The following is a 25,789-nucleotide window of genomic DNA, read 5'->3' on the forward strand; positions in this document are numbered from 1 at the left end:
TAGATGCAGAGATTACAGTCCAGTAGCTAGAACCGAAAGGTTGGGGGATCCAGGACTAGGCTAACCATTGGTTGGTATTTCTTCATGGAAACAAAAAAAGAAAACTGGTCTGTTGAGATAAATAGGGGCAAAGAAAGAATTAGATGGGCAGATTGAGAGAGACATGATTTTTTTTTTTCTCATTCCTAAGCTCCAGTGTGTTTTCCCACACTTCCTTTCCGTGATATTCTCTAAATCCCTACAATATCCCCTGTCTTAGAGTTTTTTGGGGTATAAGTGACAGAAACCCACCCAGGATAACTTAGACAAAAAGGCAATTATTCTAAAAATAAGTGTCCCTTGGTATTCCCAGGTGGCTCAGTGGTTAAGTGCCTGCCTTTGGCCTGGGGCGTGATCCTGGAGTTTCAGGATCAAGTCCCACATCAGGCTCCCTGCATGGAGCCTGCCTCTCTCTCTGCCTGTGTCTCTGCCTCTCTCTCTTTCTCTCTCTGTCTCTCATAAATAAATAAAAATCTTTTAAAAAATAAAATAAATAAAAATAAAAATAGGTGTCCCCTGGAACCTTAGGGCAAGTGGCACACCTAGGCCCCAGGAGGGCCTAGAAGCCAGTCAGCCCTTCTCTCTGAGCACGATGGTCTCAAGCATCTTACTTGAGACCAACTTCCTTCAGTTCATGTACGTGAGGCTGAATCTGGCTGCTCTCTGTAGCCCCAGAGTGTCTATGTTCCAGTGGCCATAGCAATGTTCTACTCACTGTCTAGCTCTGTCCAAATCAGAATAGCTCTGGGCCCAGTCTGGGTCAGTATTCACCCCTGGTCCAATCAGCCATGTCTGATTGTACTCCAGCTTCTGCAGCCCACCTCTGGGGAAGGGTCAAAGAGGAGTCCTCTATGACCATATTCTATCAGGCTGCTTTGGGTAGGTTTCCATTCATTGCCATTAAATAGGACGGACTAACACAATTGCCAATAGCCTTAGGGTACCTGTTTGCCCCTTACTTCTCCTTATTGGAAGGTGTATGACTCAAGGGTATGTCCAGCTGGATCAAAAGGTAAGTTCTTGGGATCCCTGGGTGGCGCAGAGGTTTGGCGCCTGCCTTTGGCCCAGGGCACGATCTTGGAGACCCGGGATCGAATCCCACATCAGGCTCCCGGTGCATGGAGCCTGCTTCTCCCTCTGCCTGTGCCTCTGCCTCTCTCTCTCTCTGTGACTATCATAAATAAATAAAAATTGAAAAAAAAAATTTGAAAAAAAACAAAAAACAAAAAAACAAAAACAAAAGGTAAGTTCTTCCCAAATGAGAGCAGGGAACATTCTTCCATAGTGGTTCTCCCATGAATTCTTGCTGGTGACAGCCGACTGCCCCTCCCTTTCCACACCACCGACTACTACCCCTGAGGGAGAAGGGGTGACATATTACCCTGCCATTCTGTGCAGGGTGGCAAAGAATCCTACGTGATATTCCATAGGCAGACTCCTACTTGGCATGTACACCATAAGTTGCCCTTTCAGTAAGGACAAATACCAATATTTCACTATCTCTGGACAATCCCAGAACCATACAGAGTTAGCTCTGAATGGAAAATTCTGGAAGTTGAAGATGATTCTCAATTTCACAAGGGGAGGTAGGTAGTGGGGCTGCAGGGGCTAAGGCAGGTCAGCAGGAGTCTTGGGCACCTCTTCCCACTCCTGTACTTAGGACTCTAATCAATTCCACCCAGAGGCCAGAGTTTCCTTTACCGCATACTCAGTCTGCTGGGAGGAGCCCCTGTAGTATGTCTTTTTTTTTTTAAGATTTATTTATTATTTATTTATGATAGACATAGGGAGGGAGGGAGAGAGAGAGAGAGAGAGAGAGAGAGAGGCAGAGACACGGGAGGAGGGAGAAGCAGGCTCCATGCCGGAGCCCGACGTGGGACTCGATCCCGGGACTCCAGGATCTCGCCCTGGGCCAAAGGCAGGCACTAAACCGCTGAGCCACCCAGGGATCCCCTGTAGTATGTCTTTAGCTTCTCTTTTTTTCATGATCACTTGGCAGCATCTGGGGGAGCGGGGGATGGAGGCTGCTTCACAGAGCACAGGCACATCGAAGGCCCCCCGTGGGGAGGACAGCAGAACGTTTCCTATTCAGTGTTACTATTCCGCACTGAAAATATCACTGGCAAAAAAAAAAAAAAAAAGAAAAAAAGAAAATATCACTGGCTTGTGTTAAAGCAGAAGCATTAGAACTACTGCCTAAAATGACTGAGAGGGATGATTCAGAATTTAGAGTAAGATATAAAGAAATGCAAACACTCAGGCATGTCTGGAGACCTCCCTGACCATTTTCTACCTACCTTCCTGACCATTTTTTTTTTCCCTGACCACTTTCTAATCTAATTTTCTCCTTCCACCTGAGTCGAATACACTTTCCAAAATCATCCGGAGCATATCTTGGCTTGTTCAAGGCCCAACCTCCTGTTTGCCTCCAGGCCCTGGTGGGCAGCTTCCATTTAGCTTTCAGGCTTCTTGCTGGCAGGAGACACATGACTACATCAGTGCTTCTCTTGGCAGAAGATGTGTTTCAACAACACACCTTGCCTGTAACAAAAGCATGGAGCAACAACCTAAATGGCATAGGGAGGAAGCACCGGAGAGCTGGGCGGGGGCGATGTTGTGGCCCAAACATATTATTAACTACTAAAACAATGGCAAGCCACCAGCAGGGGAACTATAGAGACCTGGGGAAAGGAGAAAGGGAAGTTTAGGTGGGGCAGGCCCTTGGCCAGGTGACCAAGTTTAACATCATCAGTGAGGAGTCCCTGTTGATTACGTGTCCCCCTGTGTGATGTGATGAAAAGGGCACTTCACCTCTGTGGTCTTCTTCCCCAAACCCACGACCCCAGTCTAGCCATGAGAAAACTGCCAGACAAGCCAAATTGAGAAAAGTTCTACAAAATACCTCACCAGTATTCCTCCAAACTGTTATGGGCATAAGACAAACAAAGTCTGAGAAATTGTCACAGATCATCAGACAGTAAGACATGATGACTAAATGTAGTGTGGGGTCCGGGATGGAATCCTGGAACAGAAAAAGGAGGCTGGGTAGTGGAAACTCTGGTGAAATTGAATGAAACTGGGTGGAACACACTCCCCTAATGTGAGAGATTAACAAGAGGGGTCACTGGATGAGGCCTCTGTAGGAACTCTCTGCCCTACCTCTGCCACTGTTCTGTAAATTTAAAACTATTCTTAAGTTAAAATCTTATTTAAAAAAAAAAAAAAAAAAGGTAATGCAGGGATGGAGGGGTGGGTAGGAGGTGACTTTCCAGTCAAAGGGGAGGGGAGTTTTGGAAGAGAGAAGTCCTGGGTAATCTGAAGTAGAAGCAAAGAGGCTGCAGCTCTCAACGGAGACAGGCATCCCTGCCCCAGCATCCCTGGGGAAGTAGCTTCCTATAAACAAGGTTAGCCAGTGTTTTTCCTTACCTGTAGCTGGCAGAGAGAGATCCAAAGCTGAACTGCCCCAATTCCAATATGCACGTTAATCACTTTGTGAAATCTTGTTACAATGCAGATTCTGATTCAGCAAGTCTGGGTGGGGCCTGAGTTTCTGCCTTTTAACTGGCTCCCAGGTGATGCCGAGGCTGTGGGTCCCAGGACCACACTCACGGAGTTGTAAGGAGTTGAAGAGTCCAACGCCACCTCACCTGGGAGGAGGGGAAGAGATGCTGAAAGGGAAGCTGTGACTCTCCAGACACAATCTGCATCCTGGCCACCTTGAGGAGGAGGGCAAGCTGGCCGCGGTGGCCCATGGCCCAGTGAGAAGAGCAGAGTGTGGGCTCTGCAGCCTCGGGAAGCAGGTTCCATTCCTGCACACGGCCAGATAGGGCAAGTGCGTCAGCCCCCCAGCCTCATGTCATCATTGGCACCATGGGCATCCTAACCAATGCCTATGCCTTGAGGTTGTTCTGAGGACTGAATGAGGTGGTCATGTGTGAGGCTCCTAGCACATGAGGTACAACCACTTGTGGAAGTGACTGCCAAATGAGCCTCAAATGACTAACATGCATGACATCTCTCTGGTTTTTATTAACATGGCCAACCCTTGTGAAGCCATTTTGCTTTACTTATTCAATCATTCAGTAAACAGATACACATTGAAAACCCATCATGGGCTTCCCAAGAATCAGTTGTCTGAAGTCTCTTGCCTCATAGAATCAAGATTTGCAAACAGCTGGAGTGGAAAAGAAGCACAAAGCCAGCCTAGCTCTTACTCCCCACTTGCCAAGGCCCAGCCCTGCTGAGTCTTTCTTGGTCCTCTGTGCTTCTCACATTCTGGCCTCCTTCTCTGGCTGGGGTCCACAGAACAGAGAAAACTGGGCCAGTGGGCAGCCCATCTTCCTCCAGAACCTCCTAGGGGTAAAGGCGTGGCTCCCCCAGCACCCCTTCTCCCTGGATTGTTCTCCCCTTTCTCTGGTTTTAGGGCTCTGGCCCCAGGCTCAGCTACATCCTAGCAGCTGTCTTCCAAGGGGCAGGGGCTACAGAATTCCTGCTCATCTTCAAACTTACACAAACATTTATATGGTCACAGGAGCTTCTGAATCAAATCAAGGTGGTTTCCCTATAGCAGACACAAGGAAAAAGAGAAGGAAACTTTTTTTTTCTTAAAGATTTTATTTATGTATTCATGACAGACACACAGAGAGAAGCAGAGACATAGGCAGAGGGAGAAGAGGCTCCCTGTGGGGAGGCTGATGTAGGACTTGAACCCAGGACCCCGGGATCATGCTCTGAGCTGAAGGCAGATGCTCAACCACTGAGCAACCCAGGCATCCCAAGAAGAGAATTGATTCTATGAACTTCTGTTGGGTCACAGACGCTTTAGGAATCTGATAAAAGCACCCAATGTCATCACCCACTCAGAAAAATACATAAGCACACACCCACACAGTTGTGTCACCACTTGCTAGGGATATTGGGCATTGGGTTAGAACTCTCAGGTCAGAGGCTCCTATAAGCTTAGGCATACCAGCAGAACATAGCCAGACAACAGGTGAGATGGTGGGGATGATGGAGGTCCCTGATTTTCAGTGTCATCACGTTGTCCCTCTGCCTTCAAGTTCCCAACTGCATCAGTAGCCACCTACAGCTGCCCTTGGCACTCTCCCCCAGGTCAGAGTGCAGACTCATCCAGCTGGAGCATCCCTGTCAGCTGCTTCTCCTGGGATCTTCAGAAATCTCAATGCATCAGGCCTGGTGACATAAAAACCCAGGACACATCTCTCTGGTCTGTGGCTGATTCCCCTCTCACTGCCCAGGACTCTCCCAGCACCACCCGCAGCATACCCTCAGTCTTCTTCTTGGGCTCAGGCTAGCACACAAAATAAGGTACCCTTTCTCCCAGCACAGAAGGACCACTGACCTTTACTCAGAACCCAGAGGGAATGACAGGAAATAAACAAGATCCAAGGGCATAAAAATGGTCCACGTATCCACAGCATCTCCCTGGCCCCGGATCCTGGCCACAACCTGGCAGCCCCAGTCCTGGTTTCTCCCCTCCCATCAACTTGTCACTATTTCAGTGACCTCCCTTCTTAAGTGATCCCTCTTTGCTTTTTTCTTCCTCCTCAGGCTCACCCTCCCTCCTCCCTCTGTCTCTGTCTTCCTTACTGTATGTGAGTAAGATGTGGCTGCCCCTAGAAAGAGACAAGGAACTGCTAGTCTTCTATCAGGGTCTGCTGTCTCTTTCTTTAGCCTGCCTGTGTTTTAGCTGGCACATGAACACACAGCTGAAGATTTTACTTCTCAGCTTCCTTTGCAGCCTAGGTGAGGCTATGCTACTAAATCATGATTGATGGCCATGAAGAGATCAGAGGTATGCCACTTCTAGGCCGTGACCTTAAAAGGAATGTATAAATGCTCCTCTTGCCCTTTCTTTCCTTTTTTTTTTTTTTTTCTTAAAGATTTTATGTATTTAATTTGAGAGAGAGGGGATCCCTGGGTGGCGCAGCGGTTTAGCGCCTGCCTTTGGCCCAGGGCGCGATCCTGGAGACCCAGGATCGAATCCCACGTCGGGCTCCCAGTGCATGGAGCCTGCTTCTCCCTCTGCCTATGTCTCTGCCTCTCTCTCTCTCTGTGACTATCATAAATAAATAAAAGTTAACAAAAAAATTTAAAAAAAAATAATAATAATTTGAGAGAGAGCACAAGCCGGGGTATGGGGTGGGGAGGAAAGGCAGAGGGAGAGGGAGAAGCAGTTTCCCTGCTAAGCACAGAGCCTTGTGTGGGGCTTGATCCCAGGACCGGGAGATCATAACCTGAGCAGAAGGCAGACATTTAATCCACTGAGCCACCCAGATGCCCCATTGCCCTTTCCTTATTCCCACTGACTGGGAAGCAGATATGATGGAAGGAGCCAGAGGAGCCAGTTTGACCCCACTGATGGGAGCCACCATGGGCTCAAACAGCAGGCACTCAACAAACACATTTTTGGAGGGACTTAACTCATTTAATCTTCATGACAATCCTGAGGTAGGGTTACCTTGCCATGTCTATTGTCATTCGGACTTTACAGATGAGGAATCTGAGATACAGAGAGGTTGAGTAACTTCTGTAAGGTCACGAAGGGCAGGATTTGAGCTCAGGAAACCTGGGTTGAGTCTGCTCTTCAGTATCACAGCATACAGAAGACAGGTTGGTACACTATACTGCTGTGTAATGAACAATAGACATCTATTCCATTTAGCCTCTGTATTTGGGGGCCCCTTTGTTACAGCAGCTTAGATATCCCTTAATATACCCTCTGTGCCACCCCAGAAGTGACCATAGATCTCCACCTTGCCTAAGTCCCAAATATGAGCCCCTCGAAGGGCAGTAGCCAAGGAGGCAGACTCTGGGAGTAGCTCTCTAAGGGCCAAAGGCTCCTAATTGAATCCCTCCTATTCACTGCAGGCTGTGCATAATGAAAAGTCCCCATCCCTAGCTCCTAGGCATCCATGCATGCTCACCAACCCTCCCTTTCCTCCAACATGTACACACACACCATACCCCGAGGACACAGCCCCTCAACCTTCTCCAAAGGGTAGTGTCATGTCTGTTTTTATTATTATTTATTTATTTATTTATTTATTTATTTATTTATTTAAGATTTTTAAAATTTGAGGGCAGCCCCCGTGGCACAGCGGTTTAGCACTGCCTGCAGCCTGGGGTGTGATCCTGGAGACCCAGGATCCAGTCCCACATCAGGCTCCCTGCATGGAGCCTGCTTCTCCCTCTGCCCGTGTCTCTGCCTCTCTCTCTCTCTCTCTCTCTCTCTCTGCCTCTATGAGTAAATAAATAAAAAAATCTTATAAAAAATGATTTTTAAAATTTGAGACAGAGACAGAGATAGCAAGAAAGAACATGAGCAAGGAGGAGAGGGAGAAACAGGCTCTCTGTGAACAGGGAGCCCAATGTGGGACTTGATCCCAGGACTGTGGGATCATGACCTGAAGGCAGATGCTTAATGGACCGAGCCACCCAAGTGCCCCTGTGCCTGTTATTTAAATCAAGTAACATTTAGGGGGCACCTGGGTTGTTCATCCGGTTGAGTATCTGACTCTTGGTTTCTGCTCAGGTCATGATGTTGGGGTCCTGGGATGGAGCCCTCCTTCAGGCTCTGTGCTCAGTGCCGAGAGCCTGCTTGTCTCTCTCCCTCTCTTGCCCTCCCTTGTGTGCAAGTGCTCTCTCTCTCAAATAAATAAAATCTTTAAAATCACGTAACATTGTAACAGTTTTGCAGTTTACAGTTTACAGGATAGCACCGCAGAACATTGGCATAGAAAGATATCCAAGATCTCTCATTAAATGAAAAAAAAAAAAAGTAAATTTCAGAACAGGATGCATGTTCTGCGCTTATTCCCACACACACGTGCACATACCTGTGAAGACACAAGCTCCTCTCTGGATGTAGTGGCTATTCAGGACTGCTCTGGAGCAAAGCAGTTCTCAGTGTCACCCTATTTTACAGATGAAGAAACTGGGGCTTCAAAAGTCCAGGATGGGGATGCCTGGATGCTCAGCAGTTGAGCGTCTGCCTTTGGCCCGGGGCATAATCCTGGAGTCCCGGGATCGAGTCCCGTGTCGGGTTCCTTGCATGGAGCCTGCTTCTCCCTCTGCCTGCGTCTCTGCCTGCCTCTCTCTGTGTCTCTCATGAATAAATAAATAAAATCTTAAAAAAAAAGTCCAGGATGTTGGCCCAGACTATGAGGCTAGCATGAGTGAGACCCCTCACTCTCCAGCCTCAGACCTCAAAGCCCTGCTCTTCCCATTCGACCTGCCTCCTGTCATACTAAGTCAATGACATTCTAGGTTACTGTCACCCTAGTCTGCCTAGCTCACTACTCCCTACCCCAACCTCAACCTTGGCCTTAGGAGACACCAGAGACAGGAAGTCTCTGGAGGAGCTTTTCTGGTATGGCCTCACTGCCTGCTTATCATTAATAATACTGGATATTCTAGGGCAGTGGGTCTCAGCGATAAAGGAATCCTCATTACCTGGAAACCATGATGGAAATGTGCCAGTCAGGTCCTTTCCTTTTAAAACTCCTGAATCTGGCTCAGTCTGTGTTTTCTTTAAATAAGAATCCCCCAGGGGGGTGAATATGATAGCCACTTTGTGTTAATATTGAAACCAGTAGATAAACCCAATCCTTTATGGGAAGGGTACGGGAGTGGCTGCCCAGAGAGATCAGTTCTATTTCTTTGGTGGGAGAAGTGGGCTGGGGAGAAACAGTGGGAGCAGTTTCAGAGAAATCCCAAAGGAGAGGCTTGTCTCCCCTGGCCTGGGAGACTTTTCCTGGACTAATTAACACCTTACACCTGGCACTGAAGTTCTTGAATAATAACCAGCATGTGTGCTGAAATGTGCCTTTTACAAAGCTCCTTTAGGGGACATTAGGCTCATATGGTCCTCAGTGCAAACTCTGAAGCAGAGATTACTGTTCCCAACTCACAGATGAGGAAACTCAGTGGGATGAAGTGACCTGCCCAAGTCCCATAGTTAGGGAGCTACAGGCTTGAACCTGGGGTGGCTGCTTCCTACTGACATGCTTGATTTCTCACCTGGCAGCCCTTCTAGGGCGAGTGAATGGATAGGAAGGGAAGAGGTTTTGCACTGCTCACAGATTAGTGCCCTTAAGAATCTGGGAAAGAGGGGCAACTGGGTTGCTTGGGTGGTTAAGCATCCCACTCTTGATTTCAGCTCAGGTCATGATCTCAGGGTTGCTCAGCAGAGTTGGGTTGAGACTCCCTCTCCACCCAGCTTGTGCACATGCTTGCTCTCCCTCTCTCTCAAATAAATAAATCTTAAAACAGCAACAACAACAAAAAAACTCCACCAAGAATCTGGAAAAGAGATAAAGAGGGAGCATACTCCTACATCAAAGAGAAGATTTGCAGGCCCTACTTCCAGGGATTCCAGTGGCTCTGGAGTAGGGTCCTGAAATACATTTTCTCAAGCTTGGATTAGTGTAGAGCCAGGCATATCGGCCTCTCCTCCCCTGCTACCTCCTCTTCCTAGACCTGTGTGGAGGAGAAGGGGACACGGAGTACCGTGGCTGTGAGTGCAGTGACTCCAAAGATGTCCACACTTGAAAGAGGTAGAAGCACTACCCCCTCATGGGAAACTACTGAAGGCCTCGAGAGAGAGAAAAAGGAAAAGAATGGAAAAGATCAGAATCCCTTTCACGCCTTTCCCCATCTAAGGCTTGGATTTAAGGATTCTCATTTTCTTGGGCTAGAGTAAGTGGAAATTCCCAGTACTGTAGCTTCCTTTGATCAGAGTCTAGATGGGAGTCCTGCTTTTTAGACAATTTTTGGACATGGCTGGTGGACAGGAGGGAGCCTGGATTAGAACTCTGGGAGGCCTAGACACATTTCAGAGCATCACCTCAAAGGAAAGTTTGTCACCAGGGCAGCCTGGGTGGCTCAGAGGTTTAGCGCCACCTTTGGCCCAGGGTGTGATCCTGGGGACCAGGGATCGAGTCCTGCTTTGGGCTCCCTGCATGGAGCCTGCTTCTCCCTCTGTCTGTGTCTCTGCCTCTCTGTGTGTGTGTGTGTGTGTCTCATGAATAAATACATAAAATCTTAAAAAAAAAAAAAGGTTGTCACCAGATCTCAGGGGAACCTTCAAAGCCCTGTATCTGTCCTGTCACATACGCAGGCACACATTGCCCTCCCTTTCTCTTCTCTATGGACAATCACAAAAATCAAGGTTAAAGACGCAGAGTGACCTTCAGAGACCACCTGGTCCCACACCTGCCTGGGTTCCTGCCCACTCTGATCCTTGCTTCTCCTTGTTGTCTAGGGCTGGAAAATGCTCTGCATGGGAGATCTCAGGAGAGGGTCTCTGTGCCATAGTGTGGCTGTGGTCAGGAGGCTCAGTGTCAACAGCCTGGGTCAGTGTGAGGGAATATTTGGTGTGTGGGGGAATCAGGCTGTGGCAGGCATTGTGAGTGCCCTTATGGGGGTTCTGTGCCAGGGAGTAGCTGGCTATCACCCAGACACGGTTGGCATTCTCCTCACCTGACCTTTCCATCTGTAGAGCGCTAACAAGGTAATACAGGTCCTCCTGTCAAGCTTAAAAATCATAACATAGAGGAAGAAACTTATAACTTTCCAGGCACCGTATCAGCTGAGGGACAGCTGACCCAGCAGAAGAATGGGAAGAGGTCAGATAAGCATAGAATGGTAGGGGTGAAACTCAGCAGGACTGAGTCCTTTCTTCCTTGTGTAGACCCATGAGGACCAGAGAAACCTCTTCTGCCCATCTTGGAAAGGGATATCCTTCCTGAAGGTAGAGGGATGGCTAAGATGACCGCTAGCAGATCAGACTGGGATCAGAGAAGCAGACCCTGCTTCTGGTCTGACTTCTGCAGCCCTCTGGCACGGCAGCCTGCAGCAGTACCCAACTATGGACACCAGAGGGAGCTCTTGTCTAACCTTTCCCGCGCAGAGGCGCTTGCAAGAACGTCAACTTGTGCGACCCGGGAGCGTTCTGATCATTTGTTTCTAATGTGCAGGTGGCTGCAGAGAGGAGGGCCGGGCTTGGGTAGGAATAGGAATGACTAAGGGCTCATAATTTTCCCTTTAGGCGCTCACCCAAAAGAGGGAGTGTCCTCTTGCAGTGCCCCAAGGAGGACCCTTTCTCCCCACCCCCAGCAGAGACATGAGGCGGCCCCTTTCTCAGCCCTACCGCATACCCAATTCCTTGAGAGAGCGTGGTCCCGAGCATCTGCGGGTTTCCAGGGAAGACACCCAGCCATCGTGGTGTCGCCTGCTCTTCCTTGCCCTGGCCTTCTCCGAATGGCTAAGTACCAGGAAGTGGAAGTGAAGCGTGCTCACGGAAGGGCTTGTGGTGTGAGAGTGGGACTGCGTCGGTAAAGGCGTTGGGGTTCCAGGATGGGTAGGAGGGGAAGAGGGGGCTGGAGGTCGCCTGCTGCTGTTGCGCATCTCCACAAATGCCGCTAGGTGGCGCTCGAAGCCTGCATCAGAGAAACGCAGGCTTTTGGAAAAGTGGCTCAGGTGGAAGGGGGCTGGCTTGGAGACCCCTTGAGGGCTGCAGGAAGGAGCAAGCTGCCGTCCAAGGACCCTCCTCACTGGAACTGAGGGACAGCTCGGGTACTTGGAGGCCTATGGAGCAGCCACGGTTCCCAGGAGTCCTGGAAGGGGTGAGGAGAAGACGGGGCATAAGGCGCTGCTCGGGTTGGCTGAGACAGAGGAAGGATCCCCTAGACCTTCCCCAGGACCTGGAAAAGGGTGGAAGATACTCGATCTTTTCGTCTATTGTAGGTCCACCTGCCTCTCTGGATTTGGGTTCTGTTTTGAGGTCACTGGGAGAAGAACCTCAATTTGACCCAGGAATAAAAAATCCAAGAGCATGCTCATGACTGTCCATCTGTTTGTGTTTTCCACCAGGATCTGTGGATCTGTGTATTACCTCCTGCTCTGGGCTTTCCAGACTCCACCCTGGGAAGCAGGTGGAGTGGGCTGTAATCTCTGAACCTTTGCTCTTTCTTCCATACCCTCTGCTGACAGTGGGGAGTTGGCCCAAAGCTTTGAGAAATGGCCCCCAGAGCCCAGAAGGGAAGGGTGCTCTAAAGGCATCTGACCCAGACCCATTCCCCAGTCAGAATTTGCCTCTCAGGGACACCCCCGGGGCCATGGGGTCATTCATCCTTCTCTGCGTGATTCCTTCCCTGAACTGATCCATCGTGTCCCGGTTTGGCTTCTTCCCACCAGCTGCAAGTTATTGAGACTCTGATGCTGGGATCTTGGGGTCCTCCCTCCAGACCATCCTGGTCTCCCGAGGCTTGGCCCAGAGATCCCATCTCTCCCCAAATCCTCACTTTCTGAGTTCAGATGGGAGCCAGTGTGGAAGGAAGGGAAGCCTTGGAGAGCCCCCAAGGCCCGTGCTGCCGGCAGCGCTGGCAAGCGTTAATCCCACCCGGCTAGTCTAGGAAATCTAGGTCCTATGAGGGGCGCTAGAATCTGCTGGCGGTGGGAAGCACCAAGCAGGGCCTGGGTGGCAGACTGGAGCTCTTCAGTGAGACCCAGACCGCCGGCTTCCCCCTTCTAAAGTAGAGGGTGGTGGGGAGAGGTTTCGTTCTTGTTGAAAGGGAGATAGAAATCAGGAATCAGACTTAAAGGGGAGAGGACTGGGATAGAGAGGTGTTGCTTTTCCCTCCCTGTCCAGGCCTCCCTGCCCAGCACTATAGGCCTTAGCAGCATCCTCGGAGGTGGCCAAGCTCCTGGGAGGGGGGTAGGTGGTCTTGAAAGGACCCTAGTTCTCCCTTTGGGGGCTGAAATGCCCCTCAACTCCCAGGTCCTCGCCCTCCTGCCCCTAATAGGGCCAGCGTGGCAGGAGCTCCAGGCTCTGCTGGCTGGGATGCTGGAGAGCCTGGGCCTACGGAGTGGGCGCCCTGGGACAGAATAAATTCAGGAAAATTTGGAAAAATCCGGGAAAACTGGAAGAAATTGGGAGAAGTGGGGGACTGGATGTCTGCCGCCCCGAAATGCCCCACCCTTTTCTAATTTAGGCGCCACCGGCAGCCGGGCCTCTGGGGGATTGGAGCCCGCCTCTAAGAGTCCCCGCCCCCTCCCCAGGCCCGAGATATTAGTGCTGCTTGATCAGACCTCATTTCCTGCGAAAATGGAAACATATCCAGGGTCCTTAATAAAGTGAATGACGAGGCATCGGGTGTAATTGGGCTTCCGGTTGGTGGCTATTTTCTTAAACTGACAGTGGGAAAAATATAAGTCCACAGCGCCCAGATGTAATTATATGATTATCAGAAAGAGGTGCAGGAAGGATTCGCTGAGACCCAGAGGCAACCTGAGAAATGGGCACAAATGCTTACCCAGACCAAGAGACCCAGGAACCCCGGACCTCCACACCGACCCTGTATCCAAGCGCGTGCCTCTGCAAGCTTGGGCCTCTCCTGCCATCCTGAGACCGGCCCTGCCAGTGCCATCCGAAAACGGGGGATCTTTATTTATACGTTGGGGCGCAGGAGTGGGTCTTTTTCTTCCTTTGAGAAGAGGAGTGTCCTCCAGGGCAGGGGGCTGGCCTGGCTGAGAGTCCCCCAGACCCATCCTCCGGACCACTCGCGCTGGCTGCATATTTCTATGCATAATCCAATTTTCTCCATGACTATCTAGTTAAACTCTTTAACAACAGCTACATAATTAGAATTTGGATTCCCATTAATTTTCCCTGGGCCTCGAACCATTTGCAGCTCACACTGGTAATTAATGCGATACATCACTAACTTTACCCAGCGTCGGCCAGCCCAGCTCAGGTCGCTGGGCCCGCGCGCCCGGCGCCCTTGCGCCGGGCCCGGACTCTGGACCCCGCTTCCGGAGTGGGGGCCGTTTCCCTCCCTTCAAAGCCAAATGCCTGGGCCCGCGCACCCAAAGCCTTCTTTCCAGGAAATCTCACAATTAAAAATATTTATCGGGAGCAGATTTACGTTTCTGGGTTTCCAGTCTCGGGGCGTCTGGGTAGGCTATTAAGAGTAATTAGCATCTTTTGCGCATGCAGATTTACTTCGCTCATTGCCACATAACTCATCCCTAAAAGCCAGCTCAGGCGAACACAGGCGCCTCCGCCAAAGCCGCTGCCAGAGCTACCGCCCCCGCCTGGGTCTGACTAGGGCTCCCCGGGCCCCGGGCCCCCATTACGCTGCTCGCTCCTAGTTTCTCTGGCCGGGCTGTCCGCTCCAGGCCCGGGAGGCTGCGTGCCAATCGAAGATTCCCACCCAGGAGACGAATGAATCAAGGGCGACCTCACGCGGTGGGGGGAAGGCCCAAGCCAGGTGCTCCCGGCTGCCCGGACCGCGCCGTCTGGATCCGAGGCTTCGCCACCCGGCACCTGGGTGCACAAGCGAGAGGGCTTGTCCGTGTACACACGCTCTCGTGCACGCGAGTGCACATGCCTGCAATTGCTAGTGCGCGTTCCTGAGAGTGAGCAGGGGCGCGCGTGGAAAATGAAGTGATCTCCATCCCCACCCCCTACTCCTCACCGCCGATCCTCCCTCCCAGCCCCCGCCCTCGCGGGGCAGCTCAAACGCCAGTCCTAAGCCAATCCGCTAGGGCACTGAAGTTCAGAGGGAGACTCGGGCCCTACCTTGCCTCAATTTCCCTTGGACAGAGCCGTCCTACCCAGCCAAAGCCTGGAGCGCGCAGCGCCCAGCGGGAGGGAAGCTGGGTGGCCCGACGCCGCGCAGCATCTGAGCGCAGGTTGCCTAGTGCTGGAGAGCCCACCAGAGAGAGGCCAGAGCAGGGAGTCGCCGAACAGCGGCTTTTGGGACTGCTGGAGGGCCGCCAGAGACGGTGGGACCAGGCTGCGATGGAGAATGGAGGGTGGGAGTGGGGGCAGGGAGGGGTGCAAAGTGGTGGTGGGAGGACCAGAGCCAGGGCGCGCGGCTCTTGCTCCCGCGCTCCCGGCCGAGGCACCCACTCCGGATTCGTTATTAACGCGCTGGGAAGTCCGCGAGCCGCCCAACTTTCTGCTCTTTAATGAGCCTAGAAGAAGAGGCTGCCCTGAAGGGGTTTGTTCATTAAAGATGTAGCTGGAGGAATATTGTCTCATTAATTATCTGGTTTTAATTACACTCCTACCCTTTGAATCCAGAGATGGGAAAAGTTGATTCAGTGGTGCTGCCCCCTTTAGCTTAAAGATTCGGGCCAGGCAAGCGGACCTGGAGGGGGCTGTGGGACTGTGTGTGCCAGGGAGGGTGTGAATCAACATTTGATGTGTGTCCAGCTGCGAATCCCAATGCGAGATTGCCCCCCTGCCTGGGTGTGTGGACGAGGTCTGCGTGTGGATCTGAAAACGTAACGTGCGTGTGTCTGAGTGTGCATGACCACGTGTGCCTGAAAGGCCTTGTGGACGTGACTTGGGTGCCTATGTGTGCTCCCTGTCTGTGTGCGGTTCTGTGTGTCTGAGTGTACATGTGGGTAGCTGACTGTGTCTACAGACAGACCCAAGAGCAGGGGTCTAAGTGAACAGATGTGTGACTGGGTAGCTGTGTTTGCACGTGTCTAAGAGGGTGGCTTCCTGCCTGTCAGCTCAAGTGACAATGTCTGACCATGTCTCTAGGTCTCTGCTGTGCCTGCATGCGCCCCCCACCCTGGCCACATATAGTATATGAATGTTGGTGGGGGGCACTGCATGGCTGGAACATCAGGAGAACTGGGACCTCTCCAAGGACATGGCTTGGCTTAGGGTCCCCAGAGCTGGGGTGCATTCGGAAACCATGGTCCTTCTGGAAGGGGATTTATTTAAGGGGGTGCTGTCCCTGCCTTGCCCCTTGTCAGGCCGGTGCAATGCTAAAGCGGGGGCCGTTTTCCCTTTAAATCGCGGACACTTTGACAGGGGACATTAAGGACCCGGCTGCTCAGGCTGAGCAGATCATAAAACCGGACAGGCAATTTCTGCTCCCGCCAAATAGCCGGGCAAACTCGTTCTGCATCTTTGGTTTTAATGCACTAAACTGGCAGCTAAGCAGGGAGCGAGCAAAGGAGGGGGGGCAGGGAGCCCCCCCACATACACAGGCGCACACACCCGCCCGCAAGCAAACACCCCTTCACACCCTTACGCCCCACGCCCCGCCTCCGACCCCCCCACCAGCGGAATTATCAACTAGAATTTGATTAATATGCAAATCGCAGGCAAACAGCTCCATATAATTCTTTCAGTGGAGAGTAATTAATCACCAGTTAAAGCAAATTAATACATATATCAATTTTGTCAGAAACATGCTTAGTTCAATCGCCCGTAAAATTGAAGTTTGAAGTATTAAGAGGCTCTGCAGAAACGCCAGGACTAAAACTTTCAAATTGATCCTATTTAGTAATCAATCAGGCTCTCCCCTCAGGTTAATCTGCCTAATTTTTCATCTCAAATCATACACTTTACTGACACGCCATCTAGCAAACAGTCGATAAAAAGTTAACAAAAATGATAACGACTCCAGCCAGAGCCATTGTGCAGGGCGGGTAGGTGGCAGGCAGCTTTGATTGCATTTCTGAGGTGGTTGGGGACTTGGTTTTTTCCTGGGCCGAGGGCTGGGAGCTCCCCCAGACAGCCAGAGCTGCCCAGCCCCACCACCCTGATCTGCTATCTGCTGCCCTCCACTGATGTTGGACTCCTCTCAGAACATCAGAACATTCACAACATCTCCCCCAAAGTCGCCTAAACCAGCTAACTCTCTATCCATGCCTGTGATTGCAAAGAATGTCTCAAAGCCTGTACGTTGTGTGCTTGCGGTAACTGTGGGCTGTTCCTCTGTCACTCTGTATTGTGTGTATAATAGTGGGTGGGGGTGGTGTATCTGTTTAACAGCAAAGGTTTATCCGTTTAACCGTTGTGTATGCCACTGGCTGCCTCTTTCAGTGGGTGTGCTGTGTCATACGTAACCATACTGCCTGTATGTCTGTGTCACTGGGGTGTATACTGGGTCTCTGCATGGTGGGTCTGGGTAACTCGGTGCCTGACTTGTGTGTGCTTGCATTGTTCCCGAGATGTCTGTGTGACACCGTGTGCCTGTTGTGTGTGCTCTGGATTGGCCATGTGTCATGTACGTCATGTAAGTGAGCCTACCTGTGCCTGCCCTTTATCTATACGTGGGCACGTGGTCCCAGCGGGGCTTCAGGCATCCAGATCATAGGCCCCATCACAGACATCAGGGGAGGGGAGACAGTCCCTATGGAGGTGAGCACTTCACCTTGAGCCATCTGGGAGGGGTCACCTCTTCCCCACCCTAGCCCCCATTCCAGCCTCCATGTGGGGCGGAGGTGGGAGGGTAGGGGTAAGGAAGGGCAAATGAAGTCTCCATTTCCTGGTGGAGGGGACTCTCAGACCTGGATCCCTTTCCACAGAGCCCCGGAACCACTGCCTCTGACTTAGGCCCCTGAATTTGGTAGGGGTGGGGTGCAGACACCCAGTTAGGAACTACTCTGTCCCATATCATCAGATGCCACTTCCACATGTGATGACAACTTATCTCAAACCTCTGTATACACATGCTGCTAACTAAAGCCACACAGGTCTCATGGCAGTCACAGGTAGCTAATCTTCCTTCCCCACTGAGTCCACCCCTACTCACAAACAACTAGCTGCATCTAGCTCTCCATGGGGAAGGGTGCACTTGTCCATAGGCACACACCAATGCACAGCAGTCCCTGCACACACTCATACTTAACACAAACCAGATTCCAAAGCGAGCAGAATTCAGTCACCCCCAACCCCGCTGGTGGCACTGTTGATCCACCAGGCATACACGTACATATCACCATTTGTACCCTCCCCATTTAAGGCAGAGTTGAGTCCCCACGGAGAGGAGTAACTTCCTTTGAGTGAGCTGGGGGAAACTGGGCCTTCAAGGGAGTCCTGGAAGCAGTAGAGGCAAAGGTGGGTCTGCAGATTACTCTAGAGACAAAGGTTCAGCCTGAGGCCCAACAGGAGAAGGAAGGGGCAAGGCAGGACAGCCTGGCCTTTACCCAACAGCACAGCAGAGGACCGGCCCTCACCCTAACCTGGTCTCAAACAAACACAGTCCATGCCTACGTAGCGTTTATTCACTGACCTCGGCTGCCTTCAGAGTAGACTCATGCCCAGGCTAAGGTTCTTCATCCCACCTTCTGCTCACTCCTTTCAGGAGCCCCCCTCCAGGCCATGTGCTCATCTCCCCACCCTCTATTGTAAGTGAAAAATTGAGTAGCCAGCCTAATCAAAGCTGTATCGGAGCTAAGATTCTGGTCCTCTGTAGCTTCAGTTCCACATCAACGTGCATTCTCCTGGTTATCTGCTCACACCAGCTCCCTGTACACATCATGCTCCCAGGGGAATCACTCGCCTGCTGGTCACACCCACCCCAGTGACAGCTTTACTTCTCTCTATTGCACAAACTTAGTCACACCTAGTTGCACACACTAGCTTGCAACAACTGGTTACACGAACACAGCAGCACACCCCCAGTCACCCCCAGCTGCACATGCTCTGTTTCGTCAATCAGCTGCACAGGCCCAGTCTTTCAGTTGCACACACTGACACACTCATCGGCACACCCTGTTGATGTCTGTGAAGCTCAATTCATGCAACCCCTCCTCCCCACCCAGCCTCAGGTCTCTCCTAGGACAGGCAACCCTTAGGAGGAGAAAAGGTGACCTGCTGGTAGCAGATATGGATTATGAGTGCAGAGGTGGGGCCCCAGGGAACCTCAGGGGGTCGATTCTCCCTCCAGCATAATTGCACCCCACTCAGGAGTCTGCACCAGGCCTGGGAGCCCTCACCTTCCTTCACTCCAATCCCAGGAGCCACTTCTCTGGGAACTGTGGCCTGTGGACCCATTCCGGGTCAGGCTGATCTCCCCCAGGCCTGCTGACCTCTGTCCAAGAGGCCTAGTGCTGCACTTGCAGCTTAGGGATGCACCCATTGCCCACCCAACCTATGCACACACAGTTCTACATTCCAACTACCAGCACCCAGCACACCAACAGTTCCACCACCAGGCGCATCACCTCACTGCCAGCCAAACGTACTTCTTACTTCTCCGCCTGACAACAGGAGCCTTCTACCTGCTGGCCGGCAGGACCCCACTCCTCTCAGGTTCCAAGTGCCCTGAAGCACCTCATCATCTCCACTCTGGGCCCCTTATCCAGTGACTCCTTCACCTCCTAGGCCCCCTTATACCCTTTCCCTGTGCGTGTTTGGGGGGGGGGGGGGACTATCCGTAGTCTCAGCACAAATCACTTTCTGGGACCCAAGAAAGAGGGGTCGGTGGTGGGGGTTGGTAGCGAAGCCAAGGTGCCCCTGGGTTCACGTGGCTGAGGACATGCAGGACCGGGTGAGTGGACTTCCCTGGATCTGGAGGCTGAGAAGGGTGGGGAGGAGGGGGTCCCCGCAGCGACCGGCAGGGGCGGAGGGGAGGCGCGCGGCCCCAGCCCGTCCCTTTCAGGGGGGACTCATGCATCAAACTTCAATTTTCCGGACGATTGAATTAGTGATTTTTTTTCTCCTGAACTAAAATACACTTAAGTCTTTGGGATTAATTACCACGTTCTGGTCCCTCAGACTGGAGTATTACTTATCGGAGCTGCGTCTGACACCGGCCCGACACCTCGTAAAATAAGGAACTGCGCCTCCCGGCCTCACCCGGCGCCACCCGCCGGGCCGGCCCGGGAAGGAGGAGCGGGGAAAGCCGAGGCAGCTGGCTCGCGCCGTGGGGCCCGGCCCGGCAGCGCGCCGCGGGGTCCCAGGCCCGGAGAGCTGAGACCGCCGGCGTTCCGGAGCTTGGCAAGCCGGGCCCAGGCCCCGGACCAAACAGGGAAGGAAGAGGCCAAGCCAGGCAGCTTCCCCTGCGCGGCCGGGAACCGAAAGTGGGTCTGCACAGAGGCCAGCGCCCTCGGGGAACCTGCCTGCCACAGCCCCGGGGGTGAAGGAACTCTGGCCACAGGGCGGGTGGCCCCGAGGGTCCCAAGCCTTAAGGAGCCTCGCCCCGTGAATGGGCGCAGGGCCCGCAGCCCCTCACGCCATCCACGCCACACTCACTCGTACACTCACGCGCGGGGAGGGCCACGGAATGCGTGCGGCCCGCGCCCTCGGAGCGCACGCAGGCGGTGCACAGGACTCAGCGGGCGTCCCCGAGGCCGGCCGAGCCGGCGGCCGCTAAGAGGCCCAGGGCCGCGCTAAGATTCGAGGCCGTCTCACATCCCAGGTCCCCGTGGTAGCGCCCGGAGCGCGGCCAAGCCCCCCCCCCCCCCCCCCCCCCCGCTCCCCAGCGCTCCAGTCAGAGCCAGGAGAGCGGAAGAGAGAGTGGGTCGGAGCCCAGGCCTCCCTGACTCCCCGACCCTCGCTCCCGCCTGCAGACGGCCGCTCAGCCCCTGCCCACCGCCGCCTTCTCCCTGCGCCAGGGCGCCGGGAAACTACCCCACGCCGCGGCGCTGCGTCGGACCGAGACTGGCCGAAACGGCCACGCACGCTGGCAGCCGGGCTCCGGAAGCCCACTGGCAGCCTGGCAGAGGCTTCGCATCCAGCAGAGCCGGGGAGGCTGATGGGGGGGGGGGGGGCTGTGTGTGCTCGAATGCGCTCCCCAAACTATGCGGGACCCGATGCGCGGCGCGCTCCCCCCAGGCCTCCTCGGCTCGCTCAGCCTAGGGCTCTGGCTTACACCTCTCTCCGCTTCCCACCGACGACCGTCTGGCCCTTCCTTCGCCCGCCCTTCTTTCTGACCTATAGAAACAACGAATTCCTTCTCATCTTTCAAGGCCTGGGTCCAATGCCACCTCCGCCGGGAAGCCCCTACGACCCCAAGCCCAGAGCCAGCTCTCCCGGCTCTGTGAATGGCATTTCCCTGCCGCAGAGCCCTGGCCTCCTGATAGCGCCAGGGGGTGCAACGGTGGTCGTCCGCTAGACTGGGAGCTCCTTGAGGGCAGGAACTGCATCTGATTTGTTTCCATTTCCCCAGCCCCCCGGCGCGGCCCGGAGCAGAAAAGACGCACAATAAACATTTGCTGAATGGAATGGATTTTTCCCTTTATTTTATGAATCCTTCCCCTTCCGTCTTTCCTTCTTTCTTTTCCTCTTTCCTTCCTCCCTCGTTATTTTTTATTTCTTGGTTATATTCAATTGTCATGTTTTTCAGGCTCATTAAATCCATTTAGAGACAAAAGAATAAAAGGCAGAAGGGGAAGGAGGGGGAGGAGGGAAGGGGGAGGGGAGGGGAGGGGAGGCCGGAGAAGCAAACAAATAACCCGCTTTAACTAGACGGGCGGATAAATGGCCCCGTTTCTCCTCAGCCCCGATGCGCCTGCTTAGCTGCGCGCCCCGCGGGCGCCGCAGCTCGGGTGGGCTCAGCCCGGGGGCCGCCGCCCCCAGCCCGGAGGGACCCAGCAGGGCCCGGCCCGGGGCAGCGAAGCAGCGAGCGGCCGGAGGTGCCAGGGCCGCTTCATTGGGATTCATGGGCGTGTTGGGCGGGCGGCCCCGGGCTCCCGGCGAGGGGCGGGGGCCGGGCGGGGGCCGGGCGGGGGCGGGGGTGCGCACGGCGGGCGCAGATGCCCGGGTGACCGCCGCGCCGCGGTCCCCGCGCTGCCTTTGTGCCGGGGAGGCGCGCGCGGGGACCTAATCCATCAAATTGTCTACAAATTGTGAAGAAAATTCAAAAACCATATGGTCGCCAGCGCCGGCGCGCTCTGGGCTGCGGAGGGCCGCGGCCGCGCCCGCACCCGGAGCCGCGGGGGGCTGGGCCCGGCTATTGTCGCCTGTCAGCGGCCGCCCGGGTCCATTCGTCCCGGCCTTCATGGTCCGCGCTCCGAATTACAGACCCATCCATCCTGAGAGAGGGCGATTTATGTCGCCCGGGAGGATCCGGCCGCACGCCCGCCTGGCTGCCCCGCTGCCTCTCGTCCTTACGTTCTCTCCTCTCTTCTCCCCCTTTCCCATTCCCTTTCCATTCCCTTCTTCTCCGTTTCTGTCTCTCTGTCTCCGTCTCTCCTTGTGAAGCTTTTCCTCTCTTTCTCCACCCCCTGCCCGCCCCCGCGAGCCCTATGGCTCTCGCTTTCTGGCTCTGCTTTTGGAGTGTCTTTCTGTGCTTGTTCTGTTTCTCTCTGTCTCTTAGTTTCCTCCTGGACACGCACGCTCCCGACTCAGGCCCCGGGGCCCCATCGCCTGCCCGAGACCAGATGCGCATTTCTCACATCAATTTTGCGGAGAAAGAGAGCCGAGCGGCCCGGAGGCGGGACCCTCCTTTGGTGACAGCGGCCACTCGCCAGCCCAACGAAAACAAAAGCCCAGAGAGAAACCCGCTCTGTCCGGAAAAGTAAAAGCTGCCTGCGTCCCTGCCCTGGCCGCCCTCGGGGCGCAGGGACTCCAGAGAGTCCTGGGGAGATTGATGTCTCTGCCCGCAGCCGAGTGGGGGGGGGGGGGATAGAATCTGTGAATGTTACCAGAAATTCACCCCAACTCTCAAACGCTTCCGGCTCACACCTCCCCGTGCTCGTGTGCGCAATTCAGCTTGCCCTTCGTGCCTCGTTTTTTCCTCCTGTCCCCAAAGGCAAGGCCCTCCGGCAGAACCAAAACTTGGGAGCCCTCGGGCTGCACCCTGCTGCGGACCGAGAGATACCTGCGTCCACCTGACGCTTAGCCCGAGTCCCGCAGAGTGGGGAAGAAATGCCCTGGGGTGCAGGTGGGATGCCAGCCGCGGGGCAAGTTCCCCCACCCACCCAACCTTTACCCTTCTCGAAATTAATTTTCCAGTCGTGGCGCCCCTAATGTACGCACTCTTTCTCCCAGCAATGCACGCCTCACTTTTTACCCGGACCTGACGAAGCCCGCTTCTCTCGCCCCCACCTCCAATTTGGTAGCTGCCGCCTGTTTCTGGGCGAGAGGCGCCTTCACCTCCTGCTTTCCCCTCATCCCTTATTCTCGAGCCTGCCCTGAAACTCCTCCATATCTCCAAGGCCTGGGCAGCCGGCAGCGAGCAGGGGCGAGACACGGAGTCGACCGCGGCTTCCCTGAATAGGGCCCACTCATTCAGACACGGTCACCGCCGGTTCTAGTAAAATGCCAAAGACTTTATTTATCGGAGAAAGAGGCCTTGGGTACAGTCCGGGGCAGAGAGGGCAGGGCAGGAGCAGAGAAGGGGCACGCGGGACCCAACCTCATCGAGTCGCCCTTGTCTGGCCAAGTAGAGCTAGGAGCAGGGCGTTGGAGACTGCAATCAGACCCAGAGCTGCGGAGGAGGTGGGGTGAGGGCTTCGGGTGGCCTCCTCTCAGTCTCTGTCACATGCAAAAAAAGTCTAAAAAGAGTAAAAAATAATTCTAGGGCTTTGGGTTCCATTTTAGTTGGCTGATTGGCTGGATTTCCCCCTGCTTTGTCCCTAAGACCCGGACCCCAGCAGTCAATCCAAGGAAACCGAGAGAGGGAGGAGGAATCTTAAAAATAGCGTTAGTGGGCATCAGGAGGCAGAAATGGCATCGAAAACAGACTGTTGGGGACGGGGATGGGGGAGAGAAAAGATCGATTTGAAACTTGCAAGTCAGGACCCCGCCTGTCCCCCTCAGCCCCTTCCCATGAGGGGAAAAAGGTTAGAAGGAAATAAAAGAAGTCAACTGCAATAGGCCTAGGGAGGCGAGGAGGAAGAGGGCCAGTGCATTCGCCACATGCAGAGAAAAATCAAAACAGTTGGGGCGGGCCCCCTCCTCCAGACCGCGGGGTTAAGTGTTCGTTACCCTCCATACTGCCTTGCCCTCAGCAAACCCGGCAGCCTGAGAGCTTTGAAAACGTGGAAATCTCCGAGATTTTAAAAAAAATAAAAGAAAGAAAGAAAAAAGTCAGGCTGAGGTGGGAAGAACCCGCTATATAAGTTTAAATATTTATACAGAAGCCATACAGAATTGCACGGCGAGGGCTCCCGGGGCTGCCGAGGCCGCTCGTAGCGGCCGGCCCGGCCGGCCAGCCCGGGTTTATTGCTTCGAGAGGGAGGAGGCGGCTGCCGGGAGCTGAGTCCGGGCCAGGGACGGGAGAGAAGGCGGGAGTTGCAGAGGAGGTCCCAGCTCCCCTCGGCGGTCCGGGAGGCGGCGGGCATACCGGCGCTCGGGCCCGGCGCGGCGGAAGATCCCGGGCGCGGCTCAATCGTCCACGTCGATCTCTTCGTCTTCCTCGTCCTCTGAGCAGTCCTGGCTGCTAGCCGGCTGGTCCGTGAGCGGGGAGGCAGGAGAGAGCTGCAGGGGCCCGGCGCCCGGGGCCTGCTGGGCGCCTGGAGGGAGCGCGGGAGAGCCAGGCCTCGACTTGGCCCTGCCGCAGCCGCCGCCGCCGCCGCCCCCGCCGCCCGCGGCCTCCGAGTTCTGCTCGAGTTCGGCCAGTGCCACGATGTCCATCTGCCCGCTGGGGCCCAGTTTCTTGGCGGACTCCACATCGGCCTTCATCTCCTCCAGGTCCCGCTTGAGCTTGGCGCGCCGATTCTGGAACCAGGTGATGACCTGAGCGTTGGTGAGGCCCAGCTGCTGCGCGATTTGGTCGCGATCGGCGGGGGACAGGTACTTCTGGTAGAGGAAGCGCTTCTCCAACTCGTAGATCTGGTGGTTGGTGAAGGCTGTTCGCGACTTTCGCCGCTTCTTAGGGGTCTGCCGCTGCCCAAAGATGGTCATCCCGTCGCGGCCTGCGAGGAAACCATAGTATAGACTTGCGCCAGGGTAGAGGAGACCACACCCCAGCTCTCGCTCACCCCACCCAGGCCCCTCCGGCCTGAGGTCTGCTGCAGTTACCTTTTTGGACTAGATTCGGCCTGCCAGACTAGGGCAAGCCTCGCCTAAGGCAAACCTTCTAACCCCCAACTCTTGCCTACCGGAAGTCTCTAGGAAAAATTGTTTTAGTCTCTGCTCCCCACCGAAGAGTTGATTTGAAAGACCCAAGGTCGCTAGAGCACAACGAAGCCAGACAGGGACGCCCGGAGTGCCGGGTGAATGTTGGTTCTATACCTCTTCCCAATCACCTCTACTCTATCCTTATCCAAAAGATCCAAGCTGAAAGGATCTCCGTTCCCCAACCCAGGAACAGGGCAAGGAGCGCCCAGGCCACTGGGAACAGGAGGGAGCCAAGCAGAGCAGGCAAACTGCAGAGAGATCTTGGGTTTCTGCCACCCCTCCTGGGTCACTGAACTCTGGCCTATCCAGAGGTCCCTAGGAAATAGGGTTTGGGTCCTGTCCCACTCATTTCCACTCCCAGCGGCAGCAGCTTGGGCTGGAGGGCCCTGACGGCAGGCGCGGGAGGAGGTGGGCAGAGGCACAGGGCACAAAGAGTAGGGCACGGGGAGCGGGTCGTGGGGTACTGGGAGCAGGGGAACCCAGCAGCGGCGCCTACCTTCGGCTGCCTGCAGGACGCTGACCTCCAGCCCCTTAAAGGTCTTGCTGGCGAGCTCCTCCAGCGCGCACAGCGGCGAGGTCTGCGAGAGCAGCGCGCGGCCCGCCAGGGGCAAGCCGCCCGGCGCGTGCTTGTCCGCGGCCGCCAGCAGGTGCGCCGCCCCGCACAGCGAGTAACTTCTCCGCACAGACGGCTTGTTGAGGATGTCCTCGATGCTGAACGGAGTCAGCGGCTTGTTGGAGTTGGCGGGTGGCGGCAGGTGATCCAGCGGGCTGCGCCGCCGCTCTTCCCCCGGCGCCGCCTTGCCATCCTCCTTGGAAGTCATCTCGGCCTCGTTTGGGGGCCCGGCCGGGGCGGCTCGGGACGCGGGGACCCAGCCCGCGGGCAGCTCGGGCGCCGGGCGGCGCGGG

General features: G+C 54.5%; 1 protein-coding gene across 1 annotated transcript; it reads right to left on the bottom strand.

Annotated features, from left to right (window-relative positions):
* Positions 1-23,070: 23,070 nt before the first annotated feature.
* On the bottom strand, positions 23,071-25,723 carry LBX1 (ladybird homeobox 1). Its single transcript, XM_025995726.2, has 2 exons — positions 25,380-25,723; positions 23,071-24,678 (listed from the first exon to the last, which is right to left on the bottom strand). The coding sequence occupies exons 1-2, from the start codon at positions 25,702-25,704 to the stop codon at positions 24,149-24,151; spliced, it is 855 nt and encodes a 284-aa protein (XP_025851511.1). The 5' UTR covers positions 25,705-25,723; the 3' UTR covers positions 23,071-24,148.
* Positions 25,724-25,789: the final 66 nt, after the last annotated feature.

Source organism: Vulpes vulpes, chromosome 15 (genome assembly GCF_048418805.1).
Source record: "Vulpes vulpes isolate BD-2025 chromosome 15, VulVul3, whole genome shotgun sequence".
NCBI classification, from domain to species: domain Eukaryota; kingdom Metazoa; phylum Chordata; class Mammalia; order Carnivora; family Canidae; genus Vulpes; species Vulpes vulpes.

Excerpts from the sequence above, each read along its gene's own strand:
- LBX1 (XM_025995726.2), bottom strand. The coding sequence starts at position 25,704 with ATGACTTCCAAGGAGGATGGCAAGGCGGCGCCGGGGGAAGAGCGGCGG. Across the intron at positions 24,679-25,379 it reads CGTCCTGCAGGCAGCCGAAG|GCCGCGACGGGATGACCATC; the intron begins GTAGGCGCCGCT and ends GTTTCCTCGCAG.